Raw genomic sequence first — 23,105 nt, 5'->3', positions numbered from 1 at the left:
GTCACCCATGCTGGTGCATTTTTTGGCCCTAAGGAGTTGGCTGCCTGGCCACATTGCCACCCCGGCCGCCGCCCCGCCCCCCCCCCCCCCCCCCCCCCCGGCACAGGTACCGGGAGCACCTGGAGAGCAGGGTCTGGTCCTCCTGCTCTTCGCATTTCCCCTGGGCTTTGTTCAGGCTCCCAGTGCAGTGGACACTCAATGCTAAGTGTGTGCATGGCCCTTGCCCTCCCTGAAAAATGTGATAAACTGGAAGGCAGTATCTTCACATCAAACTGATAATGGTAGGACCTGAAATGGACAGAATGTTTCGCGGTCACTTAAGAGGTTCAGAAATGAGCAAATCTATCTTCCAGCCGGTTGAAAAAGGAAAGCTGCGAACCTCCTTCTTTGTTTGAACACTTTTTGGCTCCACGCCAAGGAAGCCCCTGAGAGATGGGGCGAAGGCCCTGATCTGTAGTGGCTGGCTGGGCACCCCGCAGACGCTGGCTGCAGGAGAGACCGCCGGGGCCGCAGCAGGCGTCTCACCCAGCTGGCCGAGGCTGTCCCTAAGGGCTTCACAAGGGGAGGCTGAGGTGACTTGGTTTCCCATCTAAAGGCCGTGGCTGCCCAGCACGAGTGGGGAGGCCCTCTGCGGGAGAGAGTTCTTGCTCCACCCCATCGCTCCACTAGCCCCATGGGGCTAGTGTGTCCCTTGGCTCCCGTCTTCCCCTTGGGCAGGGCATCTTGCAGGCTTCCCTGGCAGATCACAGTGGCAGGTGCCTTGGAGATGCGTGGGTGGCCTCGGGCAGAGAGAGCATTACTCTGAATGCAGCTGACCCAAGAATAGGAGATGATGTCAGCTGCTGTCTGTGGGGCATGCTCTCGGTTCTATTCTCTGTGCTGCCTCATTTATTCCTGTCATTCCGGCTAGCAGATGATATCACCTCTGTTTTGCAGACAAGGAGACCAAAGCTTGGGTGACCAGGAGGCTTGCACCATGCCATAAGCTACCAAATGGAAAAGCCAGCTTTGAATCCAATGGCTGTCATTCATTCACTCATGTAACAAATGGGCTGCCCCCATTGCAGGGGCGGCCTACTGGGGAAGGTGGACACTGAATCCACAAAAAAAGCTGAGTTAACGTAATGTTGAGTTGACATGGGACTGAAGGGCACCATGAGGAGAAAGAGCTGGATAAAGGGTGGAGGGCTGCTATGTTAGGGTTGAGCGGTCGGAGAGGCGTCGCTGAGGAGAGGCCAAAGACCTGAATGAGGGGAGAGAACAAGCATGCAGAAATCAGGATGGAGAGTATAGCAGCGAGTGCAAAGGGCCTGAGGTACATCTGCTCGGGCCTTCTGAGGAACTGCAAGAAAGCTAGTGTGCCTGGGAAGGCTGGTCGGGGAGAGCAGTGGGAGCTGAGGCCAGATCATGTAGGACCTTGTAGGCCCTGGTAAGGATCTCAGCTTTGAGGCTAGAGCATTTTGAGGACAGAAATGGCTTGATCTATTCCTTTGATAACTAAGCCAAGCAGTTCTTTGCCGATCCAGACAAAGCTGCTCCAAACTAAAGAATGGTCCGTGTGAGCTGGCGCCAGGATGCTGTAAGCCTATTGAAAGGATGTGGGAAAGAAAGCTGGGGCAGGGGACCTCGGGCAGCTGGAAGGAGGGCACAACATATCCCCAGGACACAAGCTGTCCACGTTGTCATGGCAACCAATGGGTTATTGCCAAAGGTGATGTTTGCTCAGTGCAATGCATTGTAACCCCCCCAGGAGACAGCCCTGGCTGCTTCTGATGCTTCCTGAGGTGGGGCTTATCAGTCTGGTCTGAAGAGAAAGAGGGGCTGGGGACTGAAAGGGGACCCAACCAAAGCGGCTGAGCAAGAACAGAGGAAGACAGAGTAAGTGAAGGCCACTGGGGCTTTGTAAGTCTCCATGCCCACTGGGACTGTGGCCAGGGACAGGACCTCCAGTCACCTGACAGGAGGCACGGGGGGGCCTGCCTTTCTATCACAGGATTCTGGCTGGGCCAGGAGCACAGGGGGCCAGAGCCCTGAGTGGCCTATGAGGTGACACTGTGACTCCGCTCAGGCGGCTGGCTCCAGAGCAATACAAAAGCAAGAAAGAAGGGTTTCTTTTCAGCAGCTGTAGATATGAATGTCACACAAGGAGGGAGCCCTGAGTGGTCACATAGTATCTGAAACTTCAAACAGGGCACCCTCAGTCCCAGGCTGACCCCACCTCTTGAAGTGTCAGGTATTTGGGAATTAGCAGCATGAGGACAAAAGAGGCCCCTGCTGGGAAGGCTGGCTCCCTGTGGGCCCCTTCCAACCTGGTGGGATTTGGAGACACTGAATAGACCATTATAATTTCTCTTCCTGCTTCCCCATACCCTCCTCTTAAACATAACATCATGTGTGCAGACGCGTGCGCGCGCACACACACACACACACACACACACACCTACACCCTAAAACTCTTCTACAGTCATTCAGTGTCTGAAATGTGCAGGATATTATTTCTTTGGGTCAGTGGCTCTCTACTGGGTGTGCACATGAGATGCTGGTAAAAGCACAGAGATAGCTGGGCCCTGCTCTAGCTCTACTGAGCTAGAGTCTTCCAGTAGGTTCCTTGGGGACTCTGATGATCAGCCCTTGCTAAGAAACACTGCTCAAGGCTCTGCACCCAGTTTCAATGCAAGTACTCTGTGCAGGAGTTACAAGGAGTGCAGAACCCGCAGAGGATTTGATGGGATAGTATATGGGGCTAGTGTGTCCCTTGGCTCCCGTACACTTCCCAGACTTCTGGGAGCCACAGGGGGGAAAAGGGGCCCAGAGGTTTCCAGCAAGGAAGACACACCCCTTGCAGGGCTGGAGCTGCCTGCGCTTGACCTTGTAGACAGTAGACAAAATGTGAGATACCCACCGCAGGGCTGCTCAGATGGGTCAGGTACCTCCTGTGTCTTATTTTAGACAATTTTCACAGCCCCACGACAGATGGGGAAACTGAGCTCAGGGGAAATAGTCTGCCCAGGATCACACTGCCAGTAAAGAGAGCTGGGGTCAGGACCCGCCTCTGTCTCACTTCAAAGCTGGTGTTTTTTCCTCTGGAAGTGATTCTGATAATGAAGGAAGCCCTGGGGCAGATCACTGAAGTCTGTATTGACTTGTCCTCGCATTTGAAGGCAGGCGGTGCCCTTTTTCTGTGAATGCCTTTCAGATCTGGGGCTGGGGCGGAGAGAAAGCCCCAGCCTCTCCCGGAGTGCTGACCTGTGAAGACTGCCCTTTACTAACTGAAACCATGGCCCGAAGCCTGATCCCACTTGGTATTTGCTGCTTGCCTGCTGGGTGTTGAGGAAGCGTCCTTAGGCACTGTCCTTTCCCGAGTCCCGCCGCCCTCGGAATACCCAGGGCCAGCCTGCTCTTCTCCTGGACTCTGTGCTAGGAGCCCTAGGTAAGGCAATATTGAAGTGTCCAACGACGTGCCAGAGCCACGAGGTGCCAGAGCCAAAAGGGCTTCCAGAGGCTTCTGTAGAGCAAAGGTTAAGGGGCCTGACATGGCGGTTGCTGGTCCCCCCAGTGCCCTGAGTGGAAGGAAGCCATGAGTGATATGGCCCTACCAGGGCAGACAAGGCCTCAGGGCCAGGGAGCCACTGCAGCCAGTCTCCTCAGCTATCCAATAATAATTCATTTGCTGAACACCCACTCTGGGCCTTTTGGGGCTAAACTATCTCACAGAGTCATAGATCACTCAGCCTCACCTGTTTGAGAGGTCACCGTGTCTATTCTTAGGGAGATTGATGGTGTCAGTAGCTCAATTACCACAATGGTCAGCAGCTCAGAGGCAAGGATTCCAGCTTTCCAATCAGACCATTTCCTGTTTAATGGCTCAAATTTATTGTCAGCTGGAGTGATCACACGCTGACAGGCACTCAGAGCCACCATCCATCTTGGTGTGGATTTTCTAACACCTTAGCTGCCTGTGGCAGGCTCAGGCTTAAGGGTGTGATGAATACCCTGTGAACACGTGGCTGTGGCCGATAATCTCTCGGGCACACCCCCACAGCCACAGGTCCAGCTGCCGTCCCCCCAGGGAGTGGCCATGCTTTAGTCCAAGCAGAACCGTTGAGTAAGCCTTTGTAGAGCCAAACGCAGACCTGGACACTTCCTATAGAAAGCCATCTGCCGTCTCCTGCTGCCCGAGCAACCTCCCCTGTTCTACCCTGGGCTTCTCTCTGCCCAAAATCACACCCCTGGGAGGGCGGCCCCTCTCCTTCTGCATCTGCCTCTCCTCTTCCTCGGTGTTCCCTCTGGAGGAGGCGAAGAGTGCGGAGGGTCAGCGTGCACAGGGTCCCTGTGGGCTTGCAGGCACACCCCAGGAGCATACTGCAGATGCACGAAAGACATTCCTAGTGCCACTGCTTGCTTCAGCTTGGCACAGGTTCCCCACTGCAGTCACCTCTGTTGACACAGGAACTCTTCTCTCTCTCCATACAACTTTCTGCTGGAGCCCCAGATCCATCTATGGTTTGCAGTCAGTATTCTCTGGTTGTAACCACTCAGATCCTGGCATGGGGACTTTCCTTCAGAGGGTCCAGATGCTGCTCCTGCCTCCTTTCCCTGGCCCATTGAGGCTCCTTCACTCCTCAGAGGCGAGCTCACATTTCTGAACACAAGGTTTCTCTCAAAGCTGGAGTACCCTGGTAAGCCTGTCACTGCAGCCTCACTGACCAGTAGTGACCACAGGCCTCGGTCTGAGTGGCTTTTCAGATGGAAGTTAGCAAGAACCTTGGCATCCCTAAAACCCAGTTACATCTTTGTCACACTGGAACAAGCCATTCTGGAGTGTTCTCAGGACACATGTGACCTTGTGGGAAGGCAGTTTCTCTCGTGCCTGCAAAAGTGAGCATGGGCCTTCCTCTTATAAAAACCCCTAATGGTGATGGTTACTGGGATCTGGTCAATTCTTCCGGCTGGCTTACAAGAGACATTTCAGGACGTTAGGAACTGAGTTGAGGATCCTTAATAAAACCGTCTCCTGCCACTTTTAGAAAACTTATCTGCTACTAGCCAATTTGTAAATCGGTCTGCTCCTTTCAAAAAAATTTTATTACATAGTAGAGTCAAAAGTGAGTTTTGAGACAGGCCACACAGTAGAACTGGCACATTTTCAAAGTGCAATGGCAAGAGCTTGCAAGACAACCAAAATACCCCACATCAAGAAAAGTGCCAAAAGAAATTTTTGAAGGGAATTTCTTTAAACAAAGTTAGCAGTTTATATCTAGCCCATTTTATCCTCTTTACTAGGGGTGATGTATATGGAGGTTCTTCTGCTTCCTTCAAAGGTCTTGAGGGGGTTTGAAGACCACTCAGAAAGGCTTGGTAAGAATCCTTAGAAATTTGTGCATGTGTGTGGGGTGTGTGCCATGTGCGTGTGTGTGTGTGCACACACAGTGGACAGAAATCTGATTCCCACTCAAGAACTCTCAAGCAGGGTATGGGCTGATGTGCCAGGAGCAAGACCAGAGAGTTGTCACTGTGCTCTCATAGAAACAATGTGGAAGTGTAGCTATTCCCATCATGGCTGATTTCAAGCTACCAACATGATGTTCCTAAATCAGCTCTCGAGGCCTCTGTGAGCTGGCGTTGGCATACCACTTACGCCCTCTAGCACTCACTTAGAACACAGATCCTTTTTAATAGGGTCACCCAGAGGGGTGAGGGATCTAAGGAGAGAGAAACCTGGCAGTGGACCACAGGATGCTTGGGGGCTGAGCCCTGTGCTTATCTGTTTTGCACCCCTAAGTGGATCCCCCACACCTGCCCTGTCTTCTACTCTCCTGCTACTTGCCCCAGGAGATGGCTGGTGGAATAACAGGCTTCCTTACTACCCCTTGCCTTCCAGCTGGGCTCAGCCAGTGGTGAGCATGGGCAAGTGACTGGAGGGGTCGAGGGGAGAGAGGCTGAAATGCCATGAGCTGGATGCACTGCTTGACTAAAGGCTGTAGCTCCGATCAGATGGCCTGAGCCTTTCTGCAGAGCCCTTTCTGTCTTCAGGTCCTGGTAACTGCACTTCTTGCCCCCTTGGGTCTAGGGGCAGCAATGCTTCTTGCCCTGCTGTTGTGTCACAACCTCTGTGTTTCCCTGCATTCTGCTAACACCTTTGTCGATAGGCTTTTATTTAACTCTCTTTCCAATACCTAATTTGATTTTTTTTTTTTAAAGAGAGAGAGAGTGAGCAGAGGGGAGAGGCAGAGGAAGAGAGAGAATCATAAGCAGGCTCCACCTCAGGGCACAGCCTTATCTGGGTTCAATCTCATGACCTGAGTTGAAATCAAGAGTCAGACGCTTAACCGACTGAGCCACCCAGGTGCCCCACCTAATTTGAGTAATCTGCTTTGTATTTTGATCCTGAGCCACAAAGGCTCAAAGTGGGTAAACCATTGTCCAAAAAAGGTACACTGCATCAAGGCAAGGGACCTCTAGGGACCCATGAAGTTCCTCAAGTGAGGAAGAGTCAGCTTGGAACATCTCCTGGGCCCAAAGAACTTGCAGACATGTTACAAAGTACCAGTCAAGTGAGATCTTTACCAGCTGCCTTTCCTCCTTCTCTCCAACTCCTTCTTGGAGTCAGGGGAAATTGAGTTCAGTAGGCTGAGAGAGGAAGTGTCTTAGAAAGAGAAGGAGCTCACTCTATCCCTTTCCTCTTTGCAGTTGGCCTCACCCAGGGAAAAGGAGAGAACTCTTAGCTTTGAGTGAAATTTGAATTGTTGAGATTGTAGTTATCAATATAGAATGACCAATATTTTTTGGTTCTTACTTGTTTTGTTTGTAAATAACAGCGAATGAGCATCTGAGTTGCTGAGCTATCCAATTTGCATCCAAGGACGAGGCCAAATTGTCCCCATTGCAAGGACATAAAAAGTGAAAGAACAACAAAAGGTGGCCTTGCAAGCGCCTCCCCTGCATTGTTCATGTGTCAGGCACATCATCTTTAGCTCTTAAGTCCCTCCTAGTGGATACAAGGCACCTAGAGAAGGAACTGAGAAGTGGTAAATTTTCTGTTCTCATTTTTAAGTAAAATGCTCCTGACCCAAACAGTAGTGAGGAAGTGAAGGTTAATCAGAAATGAATCGGGATTTAGTTTTTACGACCACTTCTATCATGGGGATTCCACCACACAGTAATTTTTGTTTGATCTCTGAATCCTTGGAATCTAATCCTTCATCAAGTTCTGGAAATTATTATAAACTATTTCAAACACGAAAAAGTTTAGAGAGTGATATAAATAACACCCACATACAGCCTCCGTATTTTGAAAAATCTCGATAGTGCACCACACGTGCTTTGGTGTGTATGCATGTGTGTTTGAATGAGAACGTTGCAAAGCTGGGGAAGGCCTCCTTAGCATCCCCTTCCATCCACTATCCCTGCCCCCCAAAGGTAACACTGTCCTGATGGTGCTGCAGACCTTCCCTTCCTGCTGGCACATTCTCAGCCTTTATCTCTAACATCCCTTAAAATTACTTCATTACTTAGCTATTTCTTGACCTAAGAGAAGGTGACAGAGGTGTTCTCTTTGTAAGTTTTTGTTGGACTGTACATGTGTATATACGTTTTCTGTACTTATGTTATCTTGCACCATAACACAAAGCTCCCACTCCCCTCCCCTGATACACAGTATTGACGATTTTGGAATTTACATAAATGGCATTATTCCACATATCTTTCAGCGATTGTCTTTCTTGCAATCATCATTGTGTTTCTGAGATTTATTCATATTACTACATGTAGTTCTAGTTTACTCATCTTGAATCCTCTATGGTGTTCTATTTTATGAATATATCATATGATATGAATATATCATAACTATATCTCATTTAATCTGTCTGCCTATCCAGGGGATCTTTGTGTTATCTTTTGTTCTTCTTTTTGTTTGTTTGGCTGTTTGCTATGATAAAAATGATGCTGGTTGTCTGTTGGTAGGTCTTCCCCAAACTCATCATCAATTTCTTTGGGGAAATGAGCTTTTGGGGAAATGAATCTTACTCAGCTCCATTACTCATGCAACAAAATCATTCCTAGGGAACACCAAGATCTGTCCTGGGCTGGCACAAATGGTGATTTTTATTACTTGTGCCAGGTGGAAGGGCCAGCCGGAGGGCCAGCCACAATATGTTTTAGCCTAGCAGATGACATCAAGAGGCCAGAATTTTGTCTTCTAGATATTTGACTGTGTATATGTTCATTATGTTTATTGTATGTTATATATGTTTGTTATATATTTGTATACGATTGTCTTTATATTTGTGTTCCCCAACATTTGTATGTTGAGATCAAATTCCCAATGCAATGGTATTTGGAGGTGAGGCTTTTGGAAGGTAATTAGGTCATGGGGATGGAGCCCTCGTGAAACCCTTATAAAAAGGGGTCAGAGATCTAGCTCACTCCTTTTTTGCTGTGTGAGGACACAATGAGAAGTTGGCACTCTGTGACCCAGTGAGGGCCCCTCACTAGAACCAGCGTACTGTCACCCTAATCTCCAGCCCTAGCCCCTGGAACTTTGAAAAAATTAATTTTTGTTGTTAATCTCGCACCTAGTCTATGGAATGTTGTTATAGCAGCTCCGACTGACTAGGGCATTGATCAAATGCTTAATTCATTCAAAGTAGCATCCACGGTTCTCCACATTTGCATGATGGATAAAATGGCCCTGGCAACTGGTAACAGGATCATCCTTAATTTAGTGCTCAGTGGGAGAGACAGTGGCTGTATTTTTCATGGTAGAGTGATTAGTGGTGCCTGTGAACACCTGTGGGTGGAGAGACAAGGTGAATGTGGAAATGTGGTGACCTCCATGAGTTATGCCAACTGGTGCTGTTGGCCCAGAGCTGTGGCAGGGATCCATGTCTGCTGCATGGGCATCTGGTTGTCTGGTCCTGGTCCTCAAAGTCAGGTTCATGATGATTTGCTGAGCATCTACTCTGTACTTGGCTCCATCATATACACATCTTAACTGGCACTCAGAGCAGCCCTGGGGAGCTGATCTTCTCTTGTGGACAAGGAAATGGAAATTCAAGAAGATTGATGGACCAAGGTCACATGACTAGCAAATGGTAGAGGCACGATTCAAGCAGGGCCCTCCTGATTCCAAGGCAAATGTTCTTTTACTAAACTATAGCTGCAGTTCAAGGCTGATATCCAGAGCCTCCTTCTGTTCTCCAGAATGGCTGGTGAGGAAGTCTGAACTACCCAAAGGGACTTGAGCCTTGGTAAATGGGAACTCAGCAGGGAAATGGGGTAGGGACTCCTCACTTCTAGGCTCCATCTTGAGCCTGGGAATCCGGCCAAATTTGGCCTCATGTCACTGATGCCGGTCCTATATTCATAAGCAGCCATGGATTAGAATTGAATCAGGTGGTGAGACTTTATCACTGGTCTAACAGAGCCAACTGAGTCCTTCTGGAGCCAAATGAGATACCATCTCAGCCTTTGAGGCAGCTGCTTCCTTTACATTCTGTCTTACTCCAGGGGTCAATATTTTGATCACTCCTTTCTGAGAGGATGAAGGCACTTCTAATCCAAGCCCTTATGCATCTCCTCATCAAGTCTACATTTCCTGCATGTCTTAAGGAGGTCTGCATTCACAAAGAGGTAAAATCATGGCACCTGAGGGCTGAGGAGTGTTAGATTCACTTGTTCATTCAACAGGCAATCAGCAAAACGCCAGCTCAGTTTCAGGATGCGCTGGGCACAGGATGTCCCTTGGTACAACTGCTACATTTTATAGATGTTGGAACGTAGGCACAGATCAAACACTTATGGAGGACCTACTGTGTGCCAATTACTGTGCTCAGTGTTGGGGAAATAAAGATCCTCTGTCCAGTGGGGAGAAGATCACATAATTATCATACAATGTGGTGGGTCTTATCCTAGAGGTACAGAGCTCTGTGTGAGTCCAGAGGAAACTCAGCTAGTTCTGGGGAGGGAAGCTGGGAATATGCCTCTGGAAATGTCTTAAAGCCACAAGGTCTGAAGGAAGATGTGCTAAGAGCTGCAGAACCTTTTCTCAAACAAAGGCTTCATGGCAAAAAGAGAAACAAGTTGCTTTGGGTGAATCAGGGTGGGCAAAATCCTGGGGCCCTGCTGCTTGCACACTGGCTCCCCTCACCCTTGCCTCACACTCCCTAACAACACGTAGGTCCCAGAGAACCCATTCTGAAAACCACTGAGCTAGAGAATGCAGTTCTATCCCAATCAGTGGCTCCTCTCCAAAGCCTGGACCTCCTGGTTTCACATACTGTCTGGATCACACTAGGTGTTCGGTGAAGTCTGATAAATGAATGGATGACACTTTGGCCTTTTGCTTTCTCTCAAGTTTGGTGCCCAAGGCGGCAGAATTCTAAAAAGGCAATGCAAGATTCAGTCTTAAAAAACAGATTGGAGAGTAGCAGGGATTGTACCACAGACCACAGTGGGAATTCTATTCAGGAGAAGAGAACCCCTCAGCAGACTCCAAGCTGGAACAACACAGTAGAATTGGCAGCCTCTGGTCTTGGTGGCTCTCCCAACCCTTCTCAAGGCCCCTACTGGGGACATGGAGCTGTCCGTGCCCCATTTTCAGGGTCAACATGGAGCTGTTGCTGCCCCATTTTCAGGGTTAGGTAGTGCATATCACCCAGTGGCAATCCAAAGATCCAGGTGGCACTGCAGCCACAGAGAACTGTTCTTGGGTACTTCGTTGTTCAAAGATCTCTGCTCCTGAGGTGGTGAGAGGGATACAGGAGAGAGGAGAGGAGAACTAGTATTCAAGAGGCTAGTATTGGGGATCCCTGGGTGGCGCAGTGGTTTGGTGCCTGCCTTTGGCGCAGGGCGCGATCCTGGAGACCCGGGATCGAATCCCACGTCGGGCTCCCAGTGCATGGAGCCTGCTTCTCCCTCTGCCTGTGTCTCTGCCTCTCTCTCTCTCTGTGACTATCATAAATAAAAAAAAAAAAAAAAAAAGAGGCTAGTATTGGGGGCGGGTGGGATCTCAGATGCATTTGGAACCTTGGCATGTGGATGTCATGTTCATGGATGTTTATTTATTAATCATTATTGTTTCTATCTTCTGTAACAGTATATAAAAAACATGCCTACAAATAGAGGCAATGAAACATTCTAGTAGGTTATGTTTACACAGAAGTTGGGTCAAGCGGTAAAGGCAGAGAAAGGTGTGGAGTTACCCAACATGGACAGCTTGTGAGCTTCTCAAGGGCACTGATCTCCCCACTTCCATCTATCACAGAACAACAGAATTAACTGACCACCAGCCCACAAGGGGCCAGGCCAGTCTGCATGGCAAGTGATCAGTGTGCAGTTCCCTGGGGCAGCATCATATCTCAGTGGGCAATGTCTGTAGCAGATTTACTCAGACAGCCAGACATTCTGGAGGCCCTCCCTGAGCCTGGGCCAGAAGCATGTGTACCCAGAGGAACAGTCCAGCACAGGGCAAGTGGGCAAGGGATTGAGAGTGGGGTGATACAGATTATGTACTCCTCAGTCAGTTAGAAATGCTGAAGAAGGGATCCCTGGGTGGCGCAGCGGTTTGGCGCCTGCCTTTGGCCCAGGGCGCGATCCTGGAGACCCGGGATCGAATCCCACATCGGGCTCCCGGTGCATGGAGCCTGCTTCTCCCTCTGCCTGTGTCTCTGCCTCTCTCTCTCTGTGACTATCATAAATAAATAAAAATTAAAAAAAAAAAGTTAAAAAAAATAATTATTAAAAAAAAATAAAGAAATTCTGAAGAACTAGAATGACTGCTTTGGGGGCTTTCTTTTCCTAAGAGGCCTCTTTGACCCAAACTTCCTTGTTCAAAAATATTCAGTGGCTCAACTGCCCATAAGATAAATGCTCAGATTCAAGGTGTTCAGTGAACTGGCCCAACTCACCATTTTAGATTTTTCTCTCCACTACTTCAGATAACTGCTCAATAAAGTCCTCTCCCTCTACCCTCCACACACAAAAACACGTACCTCATGTATACCTACCCACACAAAACCTACACATCATGTGTCCCTACATACACAGACTCCCACCTACACCCACACTGACACACCATTCCCACACCATATATACACACACCCCACATATCCCCACACACCCCCCACCAATACCACATACACCCTACATACCCCTGATAAATGAATGGGGCATTCATCACACATGCCCCACATACATCTGACCACCATGCACACATACCACACACACACACAGACACTACCAACTTCCACATGACAACTGCCTCCCCACTCTTCTCTGAGGTTCTGACTCCTGCCCATTCCTCATGGTTCAGCCTAGACTGTGGCCCTGGTGACAAATGTCAGGGGCCACTTCCTCTGGTAAGTTCTCAAAACTCTCACGGCTTGTCTCTCTCACCTGACACATTTCATATACTGATAGTGCCACGTGTCTCTTAAATCTGAATTACAGGCATTTTGTAGAGTTTTGATTGTGAGCAGAACAACAGCCTGTCACTGATCAAATATTGCTCAAAAGAGACAGTTAAGAGAGAGGCAATAGCCCATATTCCCTGCCCCGGCTTCTCTTGGTTTTATTCTTGTTCTGTGAAACCATAAGAAAGCAGAGTACCTGGAGCAGATTACCTCGGCCACTCACATAAATGTTTTCAATGAGTTATGCTTTAATGTCAGGCTTCTTGCTTTTATAGAGGGTCGATAGAAGAATAATCTGGTATAACAACATTTCGGCATCTTTTGTAAGACTGCAGTTGAAGACATCGTTCACTGTGTCACTCAGTGTCTTTTAATAAGAATCTGAACAATAAATTCTGGTTTTTATGTTTAGTTCCAGGAAGAAATTCTATTTCTGTGGATAAATTAGTACGCTTCCTGTTGTCAGAAAATGAAACCTATGTAACTCCGGGTACTTCTCATTTTGCTTGGTGGCTAAATAAGAGACAGCCAAATTTATTGCCTCTGTATTGTAATTGGCTCAGCGGTGGTGTCCAGAAGCACTTACTCCTTCTACTTCTTTTAAATGGACTTATTTTATGTTCAAATGTCTCTTTATACTTTTGCAAGATGTGTGAGTCTGGAAGTTATCTGGGGAAGCATTGATTTGGCCTATTTATTGCCTGCGCTGGCCGGTAGTGGTACAGAGATGAATTTGATTGCACCCAGCTTTCCAGGAGCTCACCTTTCAGCATGGAGAAGATAGCCATGAAAATACACACTACAAAATAAGGCTGGTGCCTTCTGGAGGCATGTGAGGCTGGAGGACAGGCCAGACTTGGGGAGAAGGGGCTAGGTAAGGTTTTACGGCAGAGGCCACGGTTGAGCTGGTTTGGGGCTACAGTAGAAAGAGGGTAGTGAATAGGATAATATATGTAACTAAATCCAAAATTAGGTAAATAATTCCCTTTTAATGTGTATTTCCTCTTATGCTGGCTAGGGTAGAAATCCTTTGAGGGCAGGCATTGGATCTGTGTCCCTCTGTGAACTGAGGTACAGTAGAGGGGTTATGCACGGGCTCTGGACACACGTGTTCATTGCATCCCTGAGCTGAACAAAGTTAGGCAGGTTCACTTAACCCTTTTGGGATTTAACTCTAAAATGAGGATAACAGTAGTATCTCCCTCATGGGGATTCCAGAAGCAATAAAGAAAAAACTACACATAAAGAACTTAGACCCAGGCCTCGCACATGCCAAGTTCTCAAGGATCATTTGCAAATCAAACTTCAATTAAAAAAAAAAAAAGGAAAAAAAAAACATTTGCTGATCAGCCTTATCTGCATTACTGCATTCAGGGCGATACAATAAAGGGGTAAACCATACACAACTAAATGCAGCAAAGTACTCTCAACTCAACCAACTGAATCTAGTTCAATTAATATCGTTTCCAAATGATGTCTCATTAAAAACTGTGTTGTTTTCTTGTTTCCTGAAATGGTGTGTGGGAGTAGGCCCTCCTCTAAGATAGGAGGAACATTTGTTTGTCGATGATATTCATATAACTGGTCATTGACATTTCTCTTAAAGGAACTGAGACTCTGGCTGTTACACCCAGGGGCCCCCTGGGCCGAGGGCTTCTCCTGCCCCACATCTGTCTTCCCTGGTTTCCCTGTCCCCTCACCTTCTAAAAGACCAGGGTTCCCTGGGTAGGCAGTAAATGAAAAGAGAACCATCATCTAGATATTCAGCTAGGAAGAGGAAGAGTCTTCATAAGAGCACACACATATGCACAAAACTGACCTTTCAATGGCACTTATCTGGATGCCCAAGCTATCGTGATAAATGTTGGACAACCAGTTCTCTGGGAAAAAAGCACCCCAATTTATAATAACATTTGTCAACTTCTGTGGTGTAAATAGTCCCAGTGGGCTGGTTTCAAGCTGCCACTGTGATGTCACTGCATGTGGAATCGGGAAGAGATGCACAGTAGTAAACCTTAAGACAGTATTTCCATGATACAAGTATAGTAGTAGTAAGTAACCTCAAGAGCTGTGATAATAATAAAACATAGTAAACAACAGGTGGTCTCCAACTTATGATGGTCTGACTTAGGATTTTTTGGCTTTAGGATGGTGCAAAAGTCATACCCATTTAGGAGGAACCACACTTTGAATTTTGACTTTTGACTTTTTCCCAGGATAGCAATAGGCCGCATGATAGGCTTTTGTGATCCTGGGCAGTGGCAGGGGGCCACAGCCCCTAGGCTGCTATGTAAACAACTAATAGACTCACAACCATCCCGTACCCATACAACCATTCTGTTTTTCACTTTCAATACAGAATTCAATCAATTACACGAGCTACTCAACACATAATTATAAACTGGGCTTAGAGTTAGACAATTTTGCCCAACTGTAGGTTAATGTAAGTATTCTGAGCATGTTTAAAGTAGGCTAGGCTTTTGGTGGGGACTGGTGACTTGGGGACCCTACTCTTCTGCCATCTTGCCCTGCCTCTGCCGGGACACCTGCACCCCAATGTTTATAGCAGCAATGTCCACAATAGCCAAACTGTGGAAGGAGCCTCGGTGTCCATCGAAAGATGAGTGGATAAAAAAGATGTGGTTTATGTATACAATGGAATATTCCTCAGCCATTAGAAATGACAAACACCCACCGTTTGCTTCGATGTGGGTGGAACTGGAGGGTATTATGCTGAGTGAAATAAGTCAATCGGAGAAGGACAAACATTATATGGTCTCATTCATTTGGGGAATATAAAAAATAGTGAAAGGGAATAAAGGGGAAAGGAGAAAAAATGAGTGGGAAATATCAGAAAGGGAGACAGAACATGAGAGACTCCTAACTCTGGGAAACAAACTAGGGGTGGTAGAAAGGGAGGTGGACGGGGGGTGGGGGTGACTGGGTGATGGGCACTGAGGGGGGCATTTGATGGGATGAGCACTGGGTGTTATTCTATATGTTGGCAAATTGAACACCAATAAAAACTAAATTTATAAAAAAATAAAGTAGGCTAGGCTAAGCTAGATGTTTTGTAGGTTAGGTGTATTAAGTGCATTTTCAAATTAACAATATTTTCAACTGATGATGGGGTTATCAGGATGTAACTCCATTGTAAGTTGAGGAAGATCTGTCATTAGGAAGTGATAAATTTTGAGTATTTATTGCCTTTGTTTTTAAATATGATTTATTTAATTATAATTTTCTATAGTTTAATTTTTAAAAGAGATTTATTTATTTACTTGAGAGAGCAAGCGAGCATGTACACCCTCATAGGGAAGGGGCGAGAGGCAAAGGGAGAGGGAGGGAGAATCTTATGCAGATTCCCCACTGAGGCCAGAGCCCTATGCGGGGCTTGACCCCATGACCCTAAGATTATGACCTGAGCCGAAATCAAGAGTTGGATGCTTAACTGGCTGAGCCACCCAGGCACCCTTCTAAAATTTAATTTTTAGCAACAGCTGTGTCTTACCATAGCTTTCCAAATTTCCAAAATGGTAATGGTTGCTCCTCCAATAGGTGTGGAGCTGGCTCCAGCGCATCACTGGATCTGGATTTCCTCCGCCAATCTACAGCCTCTTCCATATGGAAGAGCGTCTCTTCTGTCACCATTAAATCTTTGCTCCTCTGAGATACAAGATTGCTTTTATATATGTTTTCTTGGGCATGCATCCACTCATACACACATAGATCTATTCTTATGCAAAATACACAAATAAACCTCTCCTGCTCAGTACCCCGAACTTAGCCCAGAACAACCAACCAACGTGACCTACACTTTCATGGAAACTCAGGAACATCAAGGCAAAAGAAAGAAACAATACCAAAAGGGAATACTTAAAACGGAGGGAAAGTAGAGAGAAGGAGACAAAGGAAAGAACAGAGAGCAGACAGGGCAAGAGCAAATGTCATCACTGCCCCATTCCTTCGTCAGAAGCCCCAACCACAGAACACCAGGATCTACTCAACACCAAATATACTGAGCTGCTCTGGGTCTCACCGGAGCCCTGCGTCCTGGCCCTCAGCCCCAACGCCAGCCTGAAGGGTGAGGGTTTAGGCAGGAAATGGCTCTATAAACAATCTGATGCAATGAGAGCTTTCCCTCCATGAAAAGAATTCTGAAATGTGGTCGCCAGGGGACACATGAGCGCTGGCGGTTCCAGAGCTCTATCAGAACAAGCTCCAGAGAAGTTTGGACTAAAAACATGGCATTTAAGCTCAAAATGGCAGCTGGGAGATGTTAACACTTCTTCTCTAATTGGGATAGTATGCTTTTAAAATAAATAGGTATTTCAAATGCTCTTAATTAGACTTCCATCCAGAGTGCTTTTCGTTTGAAGTCTGCTGATTACTTCAGGCAAAGCTGAGCCCTGTTGAACCTGACACCTGCTGTAATTCAGGAGAAGGCTCCCTGGGAGATGCGCAGAATTACAGAGAGGACATGCAGCCATTTCCCAAAGGTCCGGGACTGTCTGGGACCGGGGGTCAGAGAGGTTGGAGCATCTCTCATCCTGAAAGCCTCTGAAATTGACCAGGGGCTTCCGGTCATTGTCTCTAGTCACTCAGCATCATGATGCTAGAGAAAAGGCAGACGGCAGCCCTCAGATGCAGGGCATGGTGGCAGTCCTTAGGGATGACGCCCCATCCAGTGACCTACTCGTGAGGCCCGAGGGTCACCTTGGCACAACTGCCCAGCCAGAGGTCTTTATGCCCTTCCCTAGCCCAGTCCCATGAGTTGGGGCCCGGGGGGAGTTCTGGTTGCTTCCTGAGGAGTATCTCAGCTCTGATTCTCTGCCTGCATCTCTGGCAATGGGAGGGCGGGCCTGGCATGTTGATCTGACCTCTGAGTGCCAGGGCCAATGGTGGGAAGCTCAAGCTCGGGTCAGTGTGCCTCAGGCTTCGTGGTTCTATGTTGGATGCAACCAGTGGCTATGTGATGTGATCATTATTATTACTGAAACTAAACAACCCACCTTCCTAATAATCCAAATTACTGGCATTCAGTGGGTCATCTTTATGACCCTAGGGCTCTCCTCCATCTTCCCTCTAGAGGTCCTGGGTGCTAGACTTCTCTAACAGCAGGTCATTGCAGGGGCCAGGCCACCTCAAGGGGAACCCTTTGTGTGGAACACACAAATTGCTTATTTCATCAGATCTCTCTAAGTGCTTGGGCTCAGGCCAACTGGAGAGGAAACAAGGTGGTTGTGCTCTGGACACCTGCCCGATCAGCCTTTCTTGGAGCTGAACTATGGGACTCCCAGGTGATTTCCTTGGGTCCTCTAGCAAAAGGGGGCATTTTCTGGGCATCTGAGTGGCTCAGTGGTTGAGCATCTGCGTTTGGCTCAGGTCGTGATCTGGGATCAAGTTCTGCATCAGGCTCCCTGCAGGGAGCCTGCTTCTCCCTCTGCCTTTGTCTCTGATTCTATCTGTGTGTCTCTCATGAATAAATAAATAAAATCTAAAAAGGGGGGGCATTTTCTACAGCTGTCCATTGCTTGAGAGGTGCCAAGGTCTTCTTTGGGCATCACTGTGTTGATTAGTGTTTGGATTATTAATGTATTAAGTGAGTCCATCATTGTTGGCGGTGAATAGCATGGGGGCTAAGAGCACCAGGTGTGGACTCAGAGACCTGGGTTCAAATCTTAGTTTCAACACTTCCTAGCCATGTGATCCTGGGCAAGTCATTGAATTGCCCTCACCCAGAAACATGCACTCACTTCTTTGGACAGTCACGAGGCAGAAAAGAGACTGTGCACACACTGTAGTGCACGGGGTGGGGGGCGGGGTGTGGTTCAGAAAACAGTAGCTGTTCTCATCACCAATGGTTGCATGAGTATTAGTTGGAGTAGCTCTGGAAAGTTCAGAGTAGAGCCTTGAGGAGCGGGACATGGGGTGAACTCGGGTTGAGGTTAGGGGGAGAGGTCAGGAGGAGGAGGCAACAGCTGGGAGCAAGCACACAGGACGGGGGTAAACTGGCCCCAGAGGGGAGGGGCATCCAAAGGAGGTTTGCACTGACTGCAAATCTTGCCTTCCTTAACATTCTTGAGGGTTCTAGATGGATTATCTTTCAGTGGGGTCTAGGTTTCTGAGACCACACAGCTTGGATTACCTTCACCTTCTTCCTGTGCACTCTGTACCCACCTAGAGCTACTTGCTGCATATGCCTCTGGGTGATTTCTTCCTTCAGGCGACCTGTCAGACACAAAAGAAAGCCACTAGTGAGTTTCCTACAGGCTGGAGGAAGACTTTTCCTCAGAAGCGTGTTGCAAGTATCAAAACAAAACACAACACACACACACACACACACACGCACACAAAACCCAAGGTAGAGTAAGGAAGACAAAAGTGGGCATAGCTTCCAAAATGAGCCCTCCATGCACTGGATGGTGTTGGAAAAATAGGCTGCTGTGCTGGTGCCTTGGCTCATCAATGCAAATATACATTTCACTTTGGGGTTCAATTAATCTTTGGGTTCAGTTATCTTAGTCTGTCACTCATAACCTTCTTTAGGGCCCTGGTCTCTTTAGTAGTTCTATTATTAATGAAAGAGGAGGCAGGATTTGATCTTTTAATAATTTACTGGGTTACTTTTAAATCTACTTTTTTGTCTTAAGTTGTGTGAAACTGTGTCAAGTAAAAAAAATGGTGATTTTAGTCAATGATAACCTTAATATGAACACAGCAGTTCATCATTTACTGTGAAACTTATATTATTTTAGGTTGCACTAATAAAGGTATAGTGTGTAGTTGAAGGGAGGTGATGGTGATGGATGGACTCTGAATATGCATTCTGTGGTGGTTAGACCACAGCTGGCATTTGTTCTGGGAGCGACTCTTCATAAAAAATGTTAGTAAAATAGATATAGGGGATCCCTGGGTGGCTCAGCGGTTTGGTGCCTGCCTTCAGCCCAGGGCGTGGCCCTGGAATCTCGGGATTGAGTCCCATGTCGGGCTCCCTGCGTGGAGCCTGCTTCTCCCTCTGCCTGGGTCTCTGCCTCTCTCTCTCTCTCTCTCTCTCTGAATGAATAAATAAATAAAATCTTAAAAAAATAGATATATGTATAGAAAATGCTGAGGGGTCTAAAACCATGCCATATGAGAAATATTTGAGGTGATCCGAGGTGTTTAGATAGAGAAGAAAAGACATGGAGAGGGAAGAGGCTCAGAGATAATGGCTGTTTACAAATCTGAACAGAGTTGGGGTGCCTGGGTGGCTCAGTTGCCTAAGTGTCTGCCTAGGCTCATGTCATGATCTCAGGGTTCTGGGATTGAACCTCATGTCAAAATCCCTGCTCAGCGGGGAGTCTGCTTCGCCCTCTGCCTCTGCCCCTCCACCCTGTTCATGCGTGTCTTCTCTCTCTTTCTCTCTCTCTCTGTCTCTCTCAAATAAATAAATACAATCTTCATAGAAATTTTTTAAAAATCTGAAAATTGTCATTTGGATGAAAGAACAGATTTATTTTTGACTTACTCCCGGGGGCAGAAGTCAAGTTGAAGACAGACAGACAAGGGGCTCAGTAAGAGGAAGAAATAGTTCACAATGAGGATTGTCTCAACATGGATTAAGTTGTCTCAAGCTGGACTACATTTGCCCGCAGAGCAGGGAGTCCCTTCCCGACAGTGCTCAAGCAGAGGCTGTGTGACAGTGTGTGGAGTGTGAGAGCGAGGACCCTTGCCCCGCGTAGGACTTGAGGCGAAGTGACCTCCAGGGCTCCTCCAGCTCTTTATAATTCTATGATTTCATCCTTGAAGGGGGGGAGTGAAGTCACACCCCCCTGCCCCACCCCCACCCTCACCCCGGGGGCTTGTTTATATCTAAGGGCTCAGCACACTTGCTAAAATGTCAGAGCTGTCTGCGTCACATGTCCCATTTGGGAGATGCGATCCGGCCACTGGGGACCCCGAGAAAGCCTGGGAACTTCACTGCTCCCTTGTCTAATGCATTCCTTTCTTCACATAAAGTACATCTGACACCTCAAAGGCTGAGGTTCTGAAAGATGAGGGGACAATGATGCAGTCACAGGAGACCCTGTCACTCACTGAACCTTCTAGAACACCTCTAGAATGGTATGTATGACTGGGAGGGACTGCAGAGGTCATTCATTTTAACATTCCTGCCCAATTCAGCAACCCCTGTTATTACTTGTATGGCTTGTATGCATCCAGGCTGTGCCACTGATGGAGCTATATATAGGCAATTATTGATGTGATGTTGACATTTGCTTCCCCGTAGCTTCCAGATTTGGACCTCGTCGGTTCTCTGGAACAGCACAGAAGAAGGATCCTCTCTTATTGGCAGTGGGGATCTGGAGATGCCATGATTTCCCCACTTGGACTTGTCCTCTCTGGATTAAAGTTCAGCAGCAACTTCAGTCCCAGTTGGAAGCCACTGTTTTCTGGTGTGCTGGAGTGCAAGTTTGCACCGTGCCTTCCACGTGTCCCCACTGGAGAGGACTGTGCACAGAGAGGAAGCCAGGGATGGGGCATAAGCAGTGCCTATGCACCCTAATTCCAAGTGGGGGAGGGTAAGAATTTAGGGAATGCATTGGGGAAAGGGGAGTGCGAGAAGTGGAAATCTGGCCCAAGGGTGAGAACTGGACCAGCCTGGCACCAACAGTAAAATGACTTGAAACCCAGGTCAGCCACAGCCACAGATGGGGTCTTGTCCCCACTCTGAGCAATATGACCTTTATTATCTACATCAGCAATGGACAGAAGATGGGGGACCGGTGGTGGCGGTGCTGGGCTGAGATTCCAGTCTATGTCCTACACTGCTGAATTGAGTTGTAAAGAAGCATAGCACATGTGTTCTTCAAATAAGAGGAAGTAGTGCTGTGACAAATGCAACACACCATTTAGACATGACTCTTGATTTAGAGGAGGTCATTAAGGGCTTTCTCAAGCCCACAGCAGGGACGGCCAATGCCGCTGTGGTGCCTGGCCTGTGTCCTGGGTATCTGGCATAGGCGCCTTACACGATGAGCCTCTTCTGTGCCTGGCTGCCTCCTTCCTGGTGAGACCAGATGGGGATTTGCTCCTTGGGAGGACACACTGGGCTGCGTTCCTCCTTGAGAAACTATGTCCCCGATGAGACTCCCGACAGCCCGTCTGCCTGACCATGGGCCGCCTCAATGATATGTCTTCTCAACTATGTGCCTCCCAACCTCATACCTTAATCCTGTAGGTTCTCAGTCTCGGATGTCATGATTTTGCCCTGCTCCCATTGGAATGACTCACCGGGCTCCCTTCTCCAAACCCCGGGGAAGCTGTTTTGCAATGCTTAGGGTTAAAGATTCTCCATGGCCCCCAGCTTGGGAAGAGCTGCTCACTAAATAAGGAGGGGGATTTGTCACCAGGAATGCCAGTTCCATAAGCTCCACAAACAAAAATACCTACTCTCAGGACAATGAGCCATCTCGAGGGGACCACAGGCAGGTCTTTATAATGCACATATTGATAAAGGTAGGTTAAGAATGTGTGTATGGATGTTCAGTTTTGGTGAATTGGCTAACGTTGCCTACCACATGATGAGTTTTTTGAGATCTTCCCAAACAAACTTCTAAAAATAGCCTTATGGCTGACACCTTATTGCATTTTCTAACACAGTCATTCTTCATGTGAAGATAACAGTCTCTGCAATCGGCTAGATTTTGCAGTTCTACAGGTTTTGGCAAAAGATGTTGAGGGGAAAAGCAGAATTCACTCAGCATGCAGCTTGCTGTCATTAGCATGGTGATAAATTTGCTGGTTTTGGCCTGGGTTCCTGGACACATCCCCATCCCGAGGTATGGTAAAGAGATGAAACAGAAACAGAGAACTCCCAGCCTGAGGCAGGAGATGGTCAGGGAGGGAAGCCGGGGCACAGGGAGAGGCTCTGCTGGTAGGAGAGTGCTGGTAATTAGTAATTTGGTTTCCAGTAACTCACAACAGCACATGCCAGGAACACCTCCCCCCACCCTTTCTGATTCATTGATTGACAGAGTGGGGGTGTTAGCAGGGGGTGGTGGGGTACTTGGAACCTGCCACCACCCATGGGGAGCTCCAGTGGAGACACATGACCTTAGAAAACGCCACATGTGAGGTAATGTGGTGTAGAGTTTTCCTGTACCAAGTAGTTCATATAAAAATACTATTATCATGCAGAAGCAACAGTTATTTTTTACAATCATAGTCTTTTGTATAAAACAATTTTCCTTAAGCTTCACATTTTATTTTGCATGTCTGTTAGTTTGAAATTGTTCACTAAGTAAAAGCTGCTTGCCTGATCCAGAACAGAGCTCTTCACTTTTGACTCCCCCTCTATGGCCGTCTGCGGGCTGCCTGCACAATTTCTGTGATGCAGTTCCTACTGAGGATGTTGACATCACTTCCAGGCAGTAAATATTCCTTGCTCGTGCACTATATGCTAAGTCCTGTGTTCTAAGTGCTGTGTGAAATATACAAACCTTAACTAAGAAGTCTCTTCTAGTCCAAAAAAGTTAGCATGATACACGGGACCACAAACAGGGGGCCCGCGTGCTCTTCCTTGGAAAAGCTGGACCCATGGCAGACCTTGTTCTTCCCTCATGGATGGTTTGCTTTCCTGCTGAGCCTGAGTTTGGCTCTTCAACACAGCACTTTGGGCAGCTATAACCAGTCACTGGGAGTTGGCCTTGA

General features: G+C 47.6%; 1 protein-coding gene and 1 long non-coding RNA gene across 21 annotated transcripts in view; one reads left to right on the top strand and one right to left on the bottom strand.

Moving 5' to 3' along the window:
• Positions 1-23,105, bottom strand: part of KIF6 (kinesin family member 6) — a 381,228-nt gene that overhangs the window by 31,950 nt on the left and 326,173 nt on the right. For all 20 annotated transcript variants that reach the window (XR_013383557.1, XR_013383558.1, XR_013383556.1 and 17 more), the window contains one exon: positions 18,591-18,641. Coding sequence is in view for 7 of the 20 variants with exons in the window: in XM_077904139.1 (XP_077760265.1) it covers positions 18,591-18,641 (51 nt within the window). In the remaining 13 variants the exon portion in view is untranslated. The remainder of the gene's footprint in view (positions 1-18,590; positions 18,642-23,105) is intronic.
• LOC144317560 (uncharacterized) overlaps positions 20,575-23,105 on the top strand; it is a 36,393-nt gene continuing 33,862 nt past the window's right edge. Inside the window, exon 1 of the long non-coding RNA XR_013383555.1 lies at positions 20,575-21,911. This is a non-coding gene — a long non-coding RNA (uncharacterized LOC144317560). The remainder of the gene's footprint in view (positions 21,912-23,105) is intronic.

This window comes from Canis aureus, chromosome 7 (genome assembly GCF_053574225.1).
Source record: "Canis aureus isolate CA01 chromosome 7, VMU_Caureus_v.1.0, whole genome shotgun sequence".
Lineage (NCBI taxonomy): Eukaryota > Metazoa > Chordata > Mammalia > Carnivora > Canidae > Canis > Canis aureus.
This window is presented reverse-complemented; position numbering and strand designations above follow the sequence as displayed.